Source organism: Silurus aristotelis, assembly GCF_946808225.1.
Source record: "Silurus aristotelis genome assembly, chromosome: 10".
Taxonomy (NCBI): domain Eukaryota; kingdom Metazoa; phylum Chordata; class Actinopteri; order Siluriformes; family Siluridae; genus Silurus; species Silurus aristotelis.
The window spans coordinates 17491702-17509608 of record NC_139583.1 but is presented as its reverse complement, the minus strand read 5'-3'; the positions used below and the strand labels follow the sequence as shown (position 1 = coordinate 17509608).

The window sequence follows — 17907 nt, the reverse complement described above, 5'->3', positions numbered from 1 at the left end:
ATAGCTCAGTTTGGCCGGTCGGCTAGCTCTAGGAATGGTTCTGGTCGTCCCAAACGTCTTCCATTTGAGGATTATGGAGGCCACTGTGCTCTTAGGAACCTTAAGTGCAGCAAAAAACTTTTTTGGAACCTTGGCCAGATCTGTGCCTTGCCACAATTCTGTCTCTGAGCTCTTCAGGCAGTTCCTTTGACCTTAATGATTCTCATTTGCTCTGACATGCATTGTGATCTGTAAGGTCTTATATAAACAGGTGTGTGGCTTTCCTAATCAAGTCCAATCAGTATAATCAAAAATTTCTGGACTCAAATGAAGGTGTAGAACCATCTCAAGGATGATCAGAAGAAATGGAGAGCACCTGAGTTAAATATATGAGTGTCACAGCAAAGGGTCTGAATACTTAGGACCATGTGATATTTCAGTTTTTCTTTTTTAATAAATCTGCAAAAAGGTCAACAATTCTGTGTTTTTCTGTCAGTATGGGGTGCTATGTGTACATTCATGAGGAAAAGAAATGAACTTAAATGATTTTAGCAAATGGCTGCAATATAACAAAGAGTGAAAAATTTAAGGGGGTCTGAATACTTTCCGTACCCACTGTATATGCAATCATCTTCATCACTTCATTACCATAAACTGTTTACATGCCGTTTTTGCACATCTTTCCTGGATTGTTGCTATTTGCTCTTTTGCACAATATTTTGTTTACAATATTTTGTTAAATTTTTCCTAATGTTTACTGTCTCGTTACAACACTTTTACTGGTGGAGCTATTTTCTGTTCTGTGTATTGTCTTGTGTTGTCTTTGCACTGTTTGCACCAGGTTGCACACATGCACTTTATGTGGCAAGGACACGTACTAGTCCTTGGCCCTGCTTTTTCTGTTTCTGTGATTGTTGTTTTATGTTGTTTTATGTAGCATCAGGGTTCTGGAGGAACGTTGTTCCATTTCACTGTGTACTGCGTCAGCTATATATGGTTGAAATGACAATAAAAAGCTTCTTGACTTGATCTGTTATCCTAATTTTTCCCTAAATGGGTCATTTGTCTGATTCAGCTACCATATGAAGTGGATTGTATAAGCTAGCACATGCATCAATATATGTAAAACCAATCACAGAATCTTTCCAATCTGCGGCATTTAAACACACGTTAGAAGTGTTCTAACATACAAACCACCAATAAAAAGCCTAAGTGATTTGCCTGTTTTTACTTAAAAAATTCTCAGGACAAGAAATGGCCATGCTGAATAAAAAAGGAGTGAATTGTCAATGCAACAGGTCTCTCACACAGAACTGCCTTGACCATGTTATTTATTTATTTTCAGTAAATGCTTTATACTGTTTCCTGTCACTACAGAAAATCAAATCAATGTTATTTTACTGTTATAACTATCATCTATTTTCTTGATGGCAATGAATATGCCATGTTGAGAAAACATATTTTTTTTATAATCAGTGTAAAATAATTTAATAATAAATCATTTCAGTTTAAGAATAGTACCAGCTCTAAAACTTTCTTGTAAATCTTACTGATTACATAATACAACAATACTACAATACAAAACACACTTTAACTGCTATTATTCAAACAACATAAATGCTTTACTCTGATGTACATATTATGTTATTGAATATGATCCCGCTCAAACTGAAAATTGCAACAAAATGTACTATGTAAAACATTCTATGTATTTTTTTTTTTTACTTTTAACATTTCTAAATGCAAACAGTTTCATTATAAAGATGACAGCACTCTGTGAAATAAAGTGTAGCATTTTTCACCATGCTCCAAGAACCCTCGAAAGCAATCACTGTTTCATTCTTCACAGTACTGTAACACAAAAATTACATGGTAATATTCAAGGCATCCGGGCAAAAATATTATTGACTATTCAAATTATTTCGAATGATAATATTTGCCCCTTTAATCTTACCTTTCAAAGAGGTCAGAACAACAAGTTTGGATTTTAATTTCAGTGGTGTTGAAGACAGCATTTTTAAAAACATCTATACAATCTATCTCAGGAAGAACAAGGAGGCCTGAAAGTGGACAGGAATGTAAAATTGTGATGTTAAAATCCATGAAGATAGATACATTGTTTTCCTCCAGACCTCAAAGGATCGGCAAGAAATATCTAAAAATTAAATTAATAAATAAAATGAACAGACATGATTCTGTAATGAAAATCATTGCATGGGCTCAGAAACACCTTCACAAATCAATGTCTGTGAACACAGACATTGTCATCCTTTGTCATCACAGTGTCATCCATAAATTGAGGTTAAAGATATATTATGCAAAGACGAACTGATGTGACCATGATCCAGAAACACTGCCTCATTAAATTAAAGTGGAAAATTGTTTGTGGTTAGATGAATTCAATTATATATTTTTCTTTCCATCAATGCTGAAAGGTATATACACTGTGACCTCTGGACTAAAGAGGAGAAGAACCATCTGGCTTGTTATCAGTGCTCAGTTCAAAAGCACATCTGGATAGAAATCATCAATGCTGCGAGGTTTACAGTATGTACCTGTGTGTATCATTTAAACAGGACTGATGGTATTCATAGTTTGTGAACTAATGAACTATTCAGTACTCACTTTTTCAGTACAGTAATTCATTGCTAAATTCTGCAAATCCTAAATCCTAATGGGTATAAACAGTACAATTAATAGTTAAATTAATAGAAATTACACGAAATCACAGTTATCTGGATGTATTTCTTTATATGAGGGCAAATTAAGGACAGTAAATGCAGTCCAATGTAGCAAAATAATTAGTTAAAATAATAGACTAGTATTTCAATTATTAGTTTTCTAAGCTTGAACTAATGCAGATTCTACAGCACATTCTCTATTTGGGTTAAACATGCACATGTAAATTAACAGAAGTCAGATCATCAGAACAGAGATTCTTTACAGGTCTTGAATCATTCAGGAAGGCAAGGATTTTCCAGCTGTTTTTGTTTTTATGCCATTTACCTTATCTGATCTGATAGCAAAAAACAACTAGAAAGTTTGAATTATAGAGAATTGAAAGAGATTATTTTCTGCTTTGAGTTCATAACCCAGCACCACCATATAACTAATCACTAATATTTAAGTATTAAAAGCCACTATTGATGCTTATCTTGTCTTATCGTGTGCTTTGCTTATCTTGTAAGCAATTCATCTTATTTAGCTGGACCTCCTCACGTTTTGTTTACATAAATGTATTACAACATGATTTGTACTGTGTACTGTGATAACACGTTAAAGATCAAACTTAGCAGAGTTCATGTCTAGCAGTAAACTTGTGTGAAAATGTACTTTGATGTAAGTTATCTTTAACAAGGAATCGGTTGTTCTATTTACTGGCCACACCAAATAATCTTCTAAACCAAAATTAAAAATTGTCTTTTAAAAATTATGTTTACATTCTAGCCAGATTGTCCATTTTTAATTCCACAATGAAGTCATTAAAGCATACTCAATTTACAAATCTACAAAAATGCATGCGTGTTTGTAAGTGTATTTTATGGCCACTATGTAAAATCACAAAAAAAAAAAAAAAAGCAAATTTAATATAAAGTTCTGTGATGCCATAGTTGTTTCAATTTATAAATACTTTTGTACATATACATTCAGCACCATGTATCATTATTAATGAGTTTTATAAAACTTGTACTTATATTTAGTATGAAATACATATTACTGATTCATCCCTATTGAGTATGCGCACTAGATTTTTTATATGATAACATGCTTACTAGGCATTTTAAGCACTTGTAAGCTGCTGTATCTTGCTGCTTTTTTTTTATCCTGGACATCAGTTCAATGCAGATTGAATCCCAACTGCTAAATTGAGAAAAGGATAGTGCACCAACATAGAGAAATTTGGTACAGAGGAATATTCTTAGATGCCTTGACAACCTTATCAGGCATTATATGAAATGACTAAGCTGTTATCTTGGCAAAGGGAGATAGCACAAAGTATTGTTGTAAAGTATAGTAACAGCTATGTTACTATGGGGTATATACAGAGCTTAGTAACTAAAGTATGATTAAAACCAATAATGACACAACATGGTGACTGCAGAGAAGAGAAGTGATGAGGAAATCAGATTTCTTATTACTCATAATATACAGTGAGGAAAATAAGTATTTGAACACCCTGCTATTTTGCAAGTTCTCCCACTTAGAAATCATGAAGGGGTCTGAAATTTTCATCGTAGGTGCATGTCCACTGTGAGAGACATAATCTAAAAAAAAAAATCCAGAAATCACAATGTATGATTTTTTAACTATTTATTTGTATGATACAGCTGCAAATAAGTATTTGAACACCTGAGAAAGTCAATGTTAATATTTGGTACAGTAGCCTTTGTTTGCAATTACAGAGGTCAAACGTTTCCTGTAATTTTTGGCCCACTCCTCCACACAGATCTTTTCTAGATCAGTCAGGTTTCTGGCCTGTCGCTGAGAAACACGGAGTTTGAGCTCCCTCCAAAGATTCTCTATTGGGTTTAGGTCTGGAGACTGGCTAGGCCACGCCAGAACATTGATATGCTTCTTACAGAGCCACTCCTTGGTTATCCTGGCTGTGTGCTTCGGGTCATTGTCATGTTGGAAGACCCAGCCTCGACTCATCTTCAATGCTCTAACTCAGGGAAGGAGTACAAAATCTCGCAATACATGGCCCCGGTCATCCTCTCCTTAATACAGTGCAGTCGCCCTGTCCCATGTGCAGAAAAACACCCCCAAGCATGATGCTACCACCCCCATGCTTCACAGTAGGGATGGTGTTCTTGGGATGGTACTCATCATTCTTCTTCCTCCAAACACGTTTAGTGGAATTATGACCCAAAAGTTCTATTTTGGTCTCATCTGACCACATGACTTTCTCCCATGACTCCTCTGGATCATCCAAATGGTCATTGGCAAACTTAAGACGGGCCTGGACATGTGCTGGTTTAAGCAGGGGAACCTTCCGTGCCATGCATGATTTCAAACCATGACGTCTTAGTGTATTACCAACAGTAACCTTGGAAACGGTGGTCCCAGCTCTTTTCAGGTCATTGACCAGCTCCTCTAGTGTAGTTCTGGGCTGATTTCTCACCTTCCTTAGGATCATTGAGACCCCACGAGGTGAGTTCTTGCATGGAGCCCCAGTCCAAAGGGGGGATTTACAGTCATGTTTAGCTTCTTCCATTTTCTAATGATTGCTCCAACAGTGGACCTTTTTCACCAAGCTGCTTGGCAATTTCCCCGTAGCCCTTTCCAGCCTTGTGAAGGTGTAAAATTTTTTCTCTAGTGTCTTTGGACACCTCTTTGGTCTTGGCCATGTTAGTAGTTGGATTCTTACTGATTGTATGGGGTGGACAGGTGTCTTTATGCAGCTAAAGACCTCAAACAGGTGTATCTAATTTAGGATAATAAATGTAGTGGCGGTGGACATTTTAAAGGCAGAATAACAGGTCTTTGAGGGTCAGAATTCTAGCTGATAGACAGGTGTTCAAATACTTATTTGCAGCTGTATCATACAAATAAATAGTTAAAAAATCATAAATTGTGATTTCTGTATTTTTTTTTTAGATTATGTCTCTCACAGTGGACATGCACCTACGATGACAATTTCAGACCCCTCCATGATTTCTAAGTGGGAGAACTTGCAAAATAGCAGGGTGTTTAAATACTTATTTTCCTCACTGTATAACACAAAATGGAGATATGGCTGCTTGGAATTTATAGTGCTTGTGTGTGTTACTTACCAGCAATGGAAGCATTAACCAGGGACACACAAGTGGCTGTAAGTAAAGCTCTTAGCACTATAGCAGAAATGTCACTTTTCCTTGAAGGACAAATGGATGCTGTGACAACAAATAATTAACATTGACATTATTAACTCACAATTCTCATTAGTCTCCCACATCAGTACATTTTGTTGCATACAATAAATATTTACCACCATGCCCTGTAGATTCTTAAAAACTCTTAGGCTTATACATGTCTAATAGACATATGTCAGGGATCCCCCTGCCACGCCCCCCTCGGTAGCTGTCGAGGGGGACGACGCTCCGCCTCTGATCTCTGCCAGGGACTTCGCTCACCCTCCGGTCTTCTCTAAAGGCGTTGCTCTGTTCCAGATCTCCGTGATGGGCGTCACTCCATTCCGGACCTCCACAGAGGACGCCGCTTCGCCTTGGGCTCCTCCTGGTTTTCCCCTGTCCCTCGGCGATGCTAACTGGGCCTCCTTTGACCCTGAGCGGTTGGAGAGGCCTTCCTCGGAGTGCCCTGGCCCGCCTGGCATATGTGGGTTTTGGGGCGTCAGGTGTCACCCCTGGAGGTGGGGGGGGTACTGTCAGGGATCCCCTTGCCTCGCCCCCCTCGGTAGCTGTCAGGGATCCCCCTGCCACACCCCCCTCGGTAGCTGTCAGGGATCCCCCTGCCACGCCCCCCTCGGTAGCAGTCACGCTGCCTCATTAGTCCGTGCCGGCCTTGATTGCCGACAGCTGAGACTCGTTATAGATAGACTATATAAACTCACATTCTCGAGTCACAGGCTGTTGGTTCTTGAACGTCCTGCTGGTGATCTCATGGTTCCGCGACCGCCAGCATTCCCCGATGTTTCTGTCTCCTGACTCTGTCTCCGAGGATTACTTGTTTGTGTTGGTAATTTACTTTCGTAAATTGTGTAAAGTAATCTACTTTCATTTCTGGATATTGCCTTTTGTTGTGGATTACTCGTCCCGAGCGGATATCCTTTCTGTTGATGACTCCTCGCGTTGTGTGTGTGGCACCGAGGTGGTGGAATTGGCACCGAGGTGGTGGAATTAACTGTCCCTAGATGTCCGTACAGCGAAGGCCATGATTATCTTCAAACAACGACTGAAGACCTACCTCTTCCTGAAACACTTAAATTAGCACTTTCCAAGTTTGTAGAATTCTAGGGTTATATTTATATTAAGTTTGTAATCTGGCGTACCAGTGTAGATTTATTCATTACTAGAGATTCAAAGCACTTTTGTACGTCGCTCTGGATAAGGGTGTCTGCTAAATGCCGCAAATGTAAATGTAAATGCAAATGTTTGTGTATTTTGAGTTAAAAAAAAGACAAGATTGAGTTACTCCCGCTTCCACGTCATCACCCTGACAACATAGTTTGAAAATAAAATTTTTAAGATAAATATAATTAAAACATAAATATCAAACATTTTGATACATTTAAATTTTTTTTTTTGCACAAGTATATTCATTTTGCCATTGTTAGTTTTACAGCTATGACTAAATATATTTTAATATTAAAATGTAATTAATATGTAATTATTTCTTACATGGCTGCTGAAAATATTTTATACAAAATTTGAAAGAAGTCAAATGAAGTTTAGTTAGGGTGATTGTAAAGAAGATTTTTTTTGTACATCTATCTGTACCTGTAGATGTAGAGATTGTATGTAGTATGAACTGAATTATTCATAGATTTCAAAATGTTGTTTTTATAATATTCATACTATTCTCAACACTACAGTTCAATACAAAAAATACTATTGTCATTAAGGAATGTAATTATTATTATTGATCATTTATGAAATTTTGAAAGAGAGAGAAGGTTGGATGGTGTGGAGTTGGTGAAGCAGAAAGTGGATAGGATTAGTAAGGAGGAAGTGAGATCAGCGATTAAGAGGATGAAGAGTGGAAAGTCGGTAGGACCAGATGACATACTCCCGGTAGAAGCGTGGAGATGTTTAGGAGAGATGGCAGTGGAGTTTTTAACCAGATTGTACAACAATATTTTGGAAGGTGAGAGGATGCCTGAGGAATGGAGAAGGAGTGTGCTGGTACCGATCTTTAAGAATAAGGGAGATGTAAGGAAGAAAAGAGGAAGCTCAAGGAGGAGGTTTATGGATGTGGTGAAGGAAGATATGCAGGTAGTTGGTTTGAAAAAGGCAGATGTAGAGGACAGAGGGTATAAAGACAGATTATCCGCTGTGGCAACCTCTAATTGGAGAAGCCGAAAGAAAAAGAAGAATCTTTTTCAGTCATGTTAAAGGTTTTTTGTTGTTGTTGATTTTTTTTTCAGCTTGTGTATTTACATGCAAGTAGATACTCACACATGCCTCCAATCACAATTCCAAGTGAACTGAAGTTGGCAAAGCCACACAATGCATAGGTGCTGATGATTTCTGATCTGACCTTAAATGACAAAGACTATGTCCTTAAGGAGAAATTGGGCAATCACATAATCAAACGTAATATTTTTACCGTTTGTTTCAATACTTGAATTTCTTAAACATAATATGTTTGTTATTAATCTTAAAATTATTTTTAATCTATCAATAACTGAATGATACAGAATACAGAAATATTTAGAATAATTTTTTTACAGCCAGTATGTTACAAGACCAAATTAATTCAGATTGTATTCCAATACAATATTCTTTACTTACATTGAAAACAAAACATACTTTGTTTAGATTACAATGTGTTTCAGATTCTCGGCTTTAGAAAAACTGAATAGAGTTTTAGATTCTCGGCTTTAGAAAAACTGAATAGAGCAACTCACTGAAATGTATTTTCCCACTTCATCAATGCCGTTTAATCGATTGTTGATCAATTTTGAAAGCTTCTCATAAGCTATAAATTCATTGAGGAACAGTTTTGTGCCAATAAGTTCAGCCACAATGAAGCACTCATCAAATGGTATGCCCATCATGAAGGCTACCGGCATGAATACATAGGAGCAGATGAGCTAAAGTGTTGGGGACAAAAGTCACTTATATAAGTAACATATATATATATATATATATACATTACATTTAGACCAATTAAAATAAAAGACATAGTGGGTTTAATCATACTGGACCTCAAATGTGATCTCTGGATATCCCACCATTCCTCCTAGCCAGCTTAAAGCTGCATTGATGAAAGCCAAAATGGCAAGAAATCCAATTAGGTTGGTAGCTATGTTAGCCACAAGCCCAACAGATGCAGATGCTCCACTAGAAGCAGCCTCGAGTATATTCTGTTCACCACTTATTGAAAAGAACAAATAAATACACTGACAAATAAATTGAGCCTTTTGGAAAATTTCACATATTATGAACAATATCATATGATGGAAATTTACCCGCCGTGTACTTTGATGCTGTCTTCAGATGTAAACTTGCTCTCTTCTGTTTCTGGATATGAGAGCTTGGACAGGGCTAATGCACATGGAGCAGCCATTACAGAGGCAGCTATCAAAGATGAGGCATCAATCTGTGAAGATTAAAATTTAAATCAGCACAAAATATTATACAGTTTTTAAACACTGGAACCTTTTCCAGTCTTCTTTTCAGATGAAAGGAAATAAAATTTTGCATTTAATTTGAAAATCAAGGTACCAGAGTCTGGAAGTAGAGAGGAGAGGATCTAAAGGCCACTGTCAAAGAAACCTGAGCTTCCATACCACCTCAGCTGTGCCACAGACTGATCACCTCCATGCCATGCCAAATTGAGGCAGTTATTAAAGCAAAAGGAGCCCCTACTAAGTATTAAGTACATATACAGTAAATGAAAACACTTTCCAGAAGGCCAATAATTCACTTAAAAGGAAGTATTATAGATAGTGAATTGGTGGGTTTTGTTAAATGTAAGCCAAAATGATCAAAATAAAAAAAAACTAACATTTGAAATATATCAGTCTGTGTGTGATGAATCTATATAATTGTCAGAGAACCACCAGCCATGCCCCCCTCTAGCGCTCAACAATCCCGCTCAGCCTCTCCCTCCTACTAATTACCTATACCTTTTTCCCCTTAATTAAGCACCCTTTAAAAGATCCCTCTCCCCTTCACTCGCCGTCTGATCTACAGTATACATCCCTCAGATCACTTGGACTTCCCACTGATCCCGCGTTCCCACTGTTTCTCGTATTCCTTGCTACCCTTCTCAAGAACCTCGCTTCAGCTAAGTTCATTATTTTCAGCACTCCCTTCTCTGATACTTCTTTTCAGCTCTGTTAAGATCAATAAACTTCACCTCGCTTTACTCACGGTGTCTGACGCCTGGTATTCCATGACAATAATATTTCCTTTTTTTGTCTCGAATTACTAAAATAAATCAACATTTTAATGATATTAAAATTTATTGAGATGCACCTGTATATCCACTAAACTTATTGTCAGGGTGCGAGCGAAACAAAAAGCAGAAGCTGGAGTACAGCTCGCTTGGGTTTTAATGACATGCGTGAGAGAAAGAGAGATACACACACGCACCTGCGCAAACGCGCATACACACACGCACGGCAGTCCTTCGGTTGAGAAAGAGTCCGAGGTGCGCTTTGGGAGAAGCGTAGCTGACCCAAAATGCATGGGGAGGAGAAGCGCAGCCGGTACAGGATTCTGGAGTCCGAATAGAACGGATAAGAGGAGTCCTGTGTGAAAACTGGAACGCGAAAACATAACCCGCACGTGAAGTCCAACACATAAAATAACGAACGGCGAGATAATGTGAGAGAGGGGTTTATGTAGGAGCGGGGTGGAGTGATGATGAGCTTCAGGTGTGCATAGTTACGCCTGGAGCTCCAGAGAGAGCGGAGGCATGAGTGATGAGCCCCAGGTGTGCGTGGTTAAACCTGGAGCTCTAGAGAGAGCGGAGGCATAGAGAGTCACCAAAGGGGGCGTGGCAGGTGGTTCCCTGACATTACCTCCCCTGAGGGGGCGGCACCTGACGCCCCAAACCCACAGACGCTCGGAGGGCCAGGCGGAAACCAGAGGCCGCGCGTCACCCATGGCGGAGTCCAGAGGCCACGCTACAACCACGGCGGAGATGAGGGACACAGTGACACCTTCGGCGGGTCTGGGAGCCATCAGACCTTCAGAGGAACTCGGAGGTGTGGCTTCGCCCAGAGAGGAGCACAGAGGTGAGACGTCTCCTGGAGAGGGACGCTGAGGCATGACTTCGCCTTCAGACGGTCCAGGAGGTGTGGTTTTGCCTTTTGGGAGACTTGAGGCTGAAACGTCTTCATCGGAGGAGCTTGGGGCTATGGTGTCGCCCTCAGAAAAGTCTGGGACCGCGACATCACTGCCGGATGGCTCTGGGAGCGACCCGGGGCTGTCAGAGGACCAGTGGGTTGCCATGCCACCGTCATAGGCAGTCGGAGGCGATTTGACCTCCTTCTTGTGGCCAGGCGACGGTGCGACGACCCTCTTGCGGCCAGGCGACGGTGCGACGACCCTCTTGCGACCAGGCGGCGGCACGACGACCCTTTTGCGGCCAGGCGGTGGCACGACGTCCCTTTCGCGGCCTTGGGGCTGAGCTGAGTGTTCTGGGGAGCTCCGGGCCGGAACAGAGCTGTCCTGGAGGTCCTGGAGCGGAACTGAGCTCGCTTGGAGACCTTGGAGCGGAGAGAAGCTCTCGTGGAACTTGCTGGAGCTGAGAGGAGCTCTCGGGGACATGCTGGAGCTGAGAGGAGCTTTCAGGGACATGCTGGAGCTGACAGGAGCTCTCGGGGACATGCTGGAGCTGAGAGGAGCTCTCAGAGATGCTCTGGGACGAAGTGGAGCTCTTGGGGACGCTCTGGAATGGAGATGAGCTCTCGGGGATGCTCTGGGACTGAAAGGAGCTCTCAGGGACGCTCTGGGATGGAGAGGAGCTCTCCTGGAGCAGAAAGGAGCTCTCCTGGAGTGGAAAGGAGCTCTCCTGGGGGTCCTGGAGCGGAAAGGAGCTCTCCTGAAAACCCTGGGGTGGAAAGGAGCTGTCCTGGAAACCCTGGAGCGAGAAGGAGCTATACTGGAAACCCTGGAGCGGAAAGGAGTTGTTCTGGAAACCCTGGAGTGGAACAGAGCTGTCCTGGAAACCCCCGAGTGGAAAGGAGCTCTCCTGGAAACCCTGGAGCGGAGCTGTGCTCTCTTGGAGGTCCTGGAGCAGGGTGAGGATCTCCTGGAGGCCCTGGGGTGAAGTGGTGTCATCCTGGAGGGCCTGGAGCAGGGTCTGGAGCAGGGTGGTGATCCCCCGGGGGTCCTAAAACGGAGCGGAGCTCTCCGGGATAATCTGGTGCGGAACCGAGCTCTCCGAGCTCTCAAAAGGCAAAAGCTGGAGTACAGCTCGCTTGGGTTTTAATGACATGCGTGAGAGAGAGAGAGAGAGAGAGAGAGAGAGAGAGAGAGATACACACACGCACGCACACGGCAGTCCTTCGGTTGAGAGAGAGTCTGAGGTGCGCTTTGGGAAAAGCGTAGCTGACCCGAAATGCACAGGGAGGAGAAGCGCAGCCGGTACAGGATTCTGGAGTCCGAATGGAACGGATAAGAGGAGTCCTGTGTGAAAACCGGAACGCGAAAACATAACCCGCACGTGAAGTCCAACACATACAATAACGAACGGCGAGATAATGTGAGAGAGGGGTTTATGTAGGAGCGGGGTGGAGTGATGATGAGCGTGTGCGCATCAGGTGTGCATAGTTACGCCTGGAGCTCCAGAGAGAGCGGAGGCATGAGTAATGAGCCCCAGGTGTGCATGGTTAAACCTGGAGCTCTAGGGAGAGCGGAGGCATAGAGAGTCACCAAAGGGAAAAGGCAGGTGGTTCCCTAACACTTATACACTTCAACTTATTAACCTCTTTATCTCTGTAAAGCTGCTCTGGGACAATGTCTATTATTAAAAGTGCTATACAATAAAGCCTATATTAAAACAAAATGGAATGAATTGAAGTGAAGTGAATTCTGGTATTAACAACCATGTCATTATTAAAAATACTTTTTTATTTTTCATATTTAAATAGCTGGGTGTACAGGTGTTATAATATAAAAAAAAATATAAAAAAAAAACAATAGTATTTTTCTGTAATAAAATGCAATGTGCCTGATCTTTTCACAGAAAAACTGCTTAAGATCCTTGAGTGTGACAATCTTTCTCACCCCAAATGAAATAAAAGCTCCCATAACACTGCCTGCAATTGTAGCAAAACCGCCAACAATGACAGCATGAATCTCAGACTTGGTCATATCTTTTAAATAGGGACGAATCAGCAATGGTGCTTCTGTCTGATACAAAAAGAAAGTAAGGATGTTACCATAACAGTTTGGATGTCACTAGATCAAAACTTAACAGTGCTCAACATTAGGTGAAATTTAAGCATTGCTGAATGGAAAAAAAAAAAGGGATTATACCAAATTTGATTCTATCGCGCTCAGCTGAGCTTTGTAATTAGAATTAATATATGCAGTTTTTTTTATGTTTCTAAAACATAATTATAATTATATTATAATATTTATAGTTATAATTATATTATAATATAGTTATAATATTTCTCAAACAGAGGCTTTTGATTTAGTGCATATAGGGATCATCTTAAATATTAAAATAATTTATTATACAAATAGTATTAAGAATTAATAATTAACAATAAAGTTTTTTTATTTTACCTGTCCCACAAATATATTTCCTGCAACACTCAGTGATTCTGTAGGAGAGGTTCCCATTGTTATCTGCATTATCCAGGAAATCTATGGAAACAAAAAATGTTCATTAATACACTCACCACAAAGATATTACATGATTCAAGGTTTTAATCATTCTTACCTTAATGATAATCCATTGCATCACACCAAGGAAGTAGAGTACTGACATAATACTGCTGAAAAATATCACTATAGGCAAAGCCTACAAAAACATAAAAAGAATCAAGCCTCAGTTGTTTTGAAGACAAAAGAAGTGGGTATTCTGTAGAAACTGACCTGAAATGCAAAGATGCCTGATTCTACCAGACTGCCAAACACAAAAGATGAACCAGCATGGGTATAGTTTAAAAATGTCTGAAATAAAAAATGTATACAATTATCAAAATAAGATGTCAAATGTAGGCAAGAAGTATGTTAAATGCATACCTTTATCTCATACAATTTAATCAAATTATTTTTATTTAAATCTTAATTTGATACATTTGTAAACAGCAAAACTAAAGCCCCATCCCATTTGAATCAGTCACCAATAAGAGTTTAATTATCTGTAAAATTATTAGTTAAACCTGAATTTGTGCTCCGAGCCATTTAAAAGCTATGAAACCAGGCTTAGTCCTTATGACAAACAGGCCCATGATGAATTGTAAACCAAGCCCCCAGAAGATTGTCCTCCAGCACACCTGAGGATAAATATTAAAATGTATTTACAGTTTTACGAAGAGCTCTTATATAATCTCAGTTTGATATGAAATTTACAATGCTATTGTCTGCAAAAAAAGTATCTACTTATTCATAAATTATATAGAATAAAACTTGCTTGTATTTCTCTACTTAAATTGAATCATTTTGCACATTCTTCACTTTTGAATTTGTCTTATTAAATCATAGCCTTTGCCACTTTATCACTTGAAATTTTACATTAACCTCTAGTCGGCTTTCAGATACTGTAATACTTGTGTACGACTTTTGCTGTGTGTTTATTCTGCCATATGACAAAAATGTGTATAATAAATTCAAATATTTTTAAAAAGGTCATTATATGAATGCCTGATATTAATGCTCACTGCATATCTTTTTGCAGAGAAGATAAACAAGCCAAGGACAAAGAGGCAGACACCACCAAATGAAATGAGCTGTTCAGGGTTATGCCTTGTGTCAACTGTAATCCAGGCCACCAACAGACCTAGCACTACTAATATAAAACACCTGTAACATATCAAGAAAAGAAAAGTTATGTTAATTGTCTCTGCCCCCAAAAAAAAAATTTTATTGAAAGATGATGGAAAAATAAAACAAGACTGAGTGCTAAATTAAGAAAGGTTGAGAATTATTGTCTAGTTCAAAGGTAAACTGTGTGTTGCTACTTTAGGTTTCAAAGCAGAAATCAAGTACAAAGTGCAGTGCTCACCATTTTATCCACCTTAAGTTGGTTTTAAAGCAGCTAACAGCAGGTTTTAAGAAGTGTTTTATAGTCTCTCCCTTAGACCTTTTTATGAATTCATACAATGTGAAAAACACTCCCATGCTGGTAAGGACTACAAGAGCAATGGCATTTTGGAAGTTCATCCAGCAAGCAGCAACAAAGTATGCCACATAGCCTATGTTGTAAAAAAAAAAAAAAAAAAGAAAATACTCTTAGAATGACAAGAATCCAGTATTATCACTATGGTGACATTATTTGCAATGTATACCTGCAGTAAGTATCCCCAGGGCAATGTATTTGAAGATTCGGGAGTGAGCCTTCAAGCAGTTTTCAGTAGCCATGATGGGTTCGAATATTTTACTACATTGTCCACAAACAATATATAATTATGTGATTTATGTATGTATTGATTTTTTTGTATTACTTCTAAATTCCAAAGTTTGTGGCACTTTCAAAGGGTGTAACATTGTTTTTTATACAATTGTTTTTTTGAACAATTATATATTGATCTGTGCTATCAAGACAAACCTTGCAAATGATTTTGACTCTTTTTCTGATTCATTCACTCTCTCACTATTGTGATCTGATGTTTCCTCCTAGAAACCCAGAAAAGCTCACATTACATTCTTTAGTAAATAAGCAAAGTATACAGTCAAATCACAATTTTGGTAAATGGAAAATTCCCCAAAGCACTTACCTCAGCCTCAAATCCTGCATTGTCCACTCCTTGTCCATTACTTTGAAAGGCATTTTTCAACTCTATGTCATCAAAATGCGCTACAGGAAAAAGCTTAATTTTAAAATCTATTACCCATAACCAGCAATTAGAAAATTTGACAGCGTAATTAAGAAATAATGTGAAATTTCTTAACACTCAATGAAATATTTCTCATTGTGAATTCCCTTTTTAAAGCAAGAAAGCAATTCAGCAGAGAAAGGAGTAATAGCTTACTCATTCTGCTTCCTCTTCGAATGACTTACAAATGCGTAGTTGTAAAACATTTATTAGCAAGAATAGTCAGAGCTTTTAGTAGGATCTTATTACTAATTAACTGCAGGGTTGTGATGTCATGTTCTATCGCTCTAATCTTATCATATTTTCTGGAAGTGTAACTCATATGCTTAGGGAGGGGTTAAGATAAAAATAAATTAACTTAATAAGATGTAACTATTATATGAACAGTAAATCCTGACAACTTGTCAGTCTTTAATATGTGTTTAATTGTGTGTTGTAGTGTTTCTGGTTGTGTGGTTTGATAAATCTTAATTTATGTCTAAAATATAATATTATGAATAAAATATAAGTTTATGAAATTTGTAAATTATTGCATTCCTTTTTTATTCACAATTTATACAGTGTCCCCCTTTTGGAATCGGGTTTGTACTTCCTGGTCTGATTAAATCATCTAGTTTTGTCAATGTTAGCATTCATTGCCATTTGCAGTAATTTGTTTCTGTAAAAAATAAAATTAAACAAATAAAAATTCAGTTATCACAAGTTTTATTTCCCATAAGTCGCACATAACTAGGCTAATTACTAATACTATTACTAATACTATTACCTTTCTATTGCTGTGAACCCACAATATGTGGTCTCCATGCAAGGAGCTCTACATACAAGTGAACAGGCTTCAAAAACAAAACAAATCCATTAGAGATATACCAGGAACAATGACCAAAAACATTCTGCAAATGTTAGCAAAAGTAAAAAATTTACTTTTTAAATTTAAAGGTAAAGAAGTGGAATGTTCTGCAAAGGATGAGTCAATCACATTGGCAAAAGAACCCATGAATAAACTACTGGCAGTTGCAGTGAAGGCCTAGAAAAGCATAACAAAGGAGGGAACCGAGTCACTGGTGGTCCACCTGTTTGATATAAAAAGGGATATGACTTTATATACAATCTCAATAATTATCAAAGATCATTTGTTTTTAAGTGGGGTTGTATGAGTTACCTAGTACCTTATACTACCCCAGAGTAGACAGTGATCCTACGTGCATCATTTAAAATAAAGCGGCACTTTATTTAATTCTGGTAGCATAAAAAGCCGGAAATATGAAAATTGTGATATAGATATAGAACTGTATGCCTGGCCTAGTGTATTACCTGCATTAGACAGCACCTGCATTTGACAGCATTTAGCACATATATTTCGCTCTAGTCTAAGAAGTTTCACCTGGTGCTGTGTTGTGTCTGTGCTCAGCAATGTGTCTCTCTGGTTCTGTCTCTGCTCTGTTACTTGCTCTGGAAGAGTGCTGATCACGGTCTACTCTGAAGTAGTATGATGTACTAGGTATAGTACATTACCTCATACAGCCCCACTTTAAAACAACTGAACTTAGATAATAATTTTGAGACTGAATATAAAGTCATATCTCTATTTAAATCAAACAGGTGGTCATTTAAATAGGACACCATAATTATTAGCATAATCACTAACTAGTTACGAGCAGTTTGCTAGTGTCAACCAACATTAGCAATGACATGCAACAATCTAGAGACCTGTATGGGACGGATCTTTTGGCTATGGATATGTTACCCGCTCCTGCCCACAATATTTAAGTTTTGTCCCACTCCCGTCCGCAGGTAGAGACCTGCGTGGGATGGATCCTACTTCTACAAAAATATTTTATTTTCTCCCACCTGCAATATTTAAGTTTTATCCTACTCTCGCCCGCAAAAGCCAGCAGGTAAAATGTATAGTAGTTTTGTAAGTTATAGTAGTAGTGTAAGTAGTTTTGTTTTTTAATGCACTGACTGCTTGGTCCTTTTTTGTTTCACTTGCTTTCCTTTTGAATATGAATGAAAAATAAGCAGAAAATTGACAAATGTTTAGTTTAGAGTTTGACTTTTGTGTAAATGATGAACATAAACTTTAAAAAAGGAACTTTTCAGAACATAGAACATTAACTGAAACGCTAAAAGACCCAAAATAAACAGGCCAGGTTTTTGTTGTATTGTATGTTCATGGGAAGCCATCTTCAGCAGCAACAAATGGTATCTAAGTAAAAAGAACTCCATCCAGAGGGTATGCATCACAGGGAAGAAACCGCTGAAAG

The 17907-nt window shown here is 38.7% G+C and overlaps 1 protein-coding gene across 1 annotated transcript; it reads right to left on the bottom strand.

Annotated features, from left to right (window-relative positions):
• Positions 1–1293: 1293 nt before the first annotated feature.
• On the bottom strand, positions 1294–15921 carry slc28a1 (solute carrier family 28 member 1). Its single transcript, XM_083552672.1, has 18 exons — positions 15800–15921; positions 15545–15624; positions 15376–15443; positions 15116–15207; positions 14833–15022; positions 14489–14630; positions 13991–14104; positions 13701–13778; positions 13546–13626; positions 13389–13469; positions 12882–13007; positions 9110–9240; positions 8846–9014; positions 8546–8731; positions 8094–8175; positions 5754–5852; positions 1934–2039; positions 1294–1830 (listed from the first exon to the last, which is right to left on the bottom strand). Exons 1-18 carry the CDS (start codon positions 15801–15803, stop codon positions 1716–1718), a joined length of 1944 nt encoding a protein of 647 aa, XP_083408798.1. The 5' UTR covers positions 15804–15921; the 3' UTR covers positions 1294–1715.
• Between the last annotated feature and the right edge of the window lie 1986 nt (positions 15922–17907).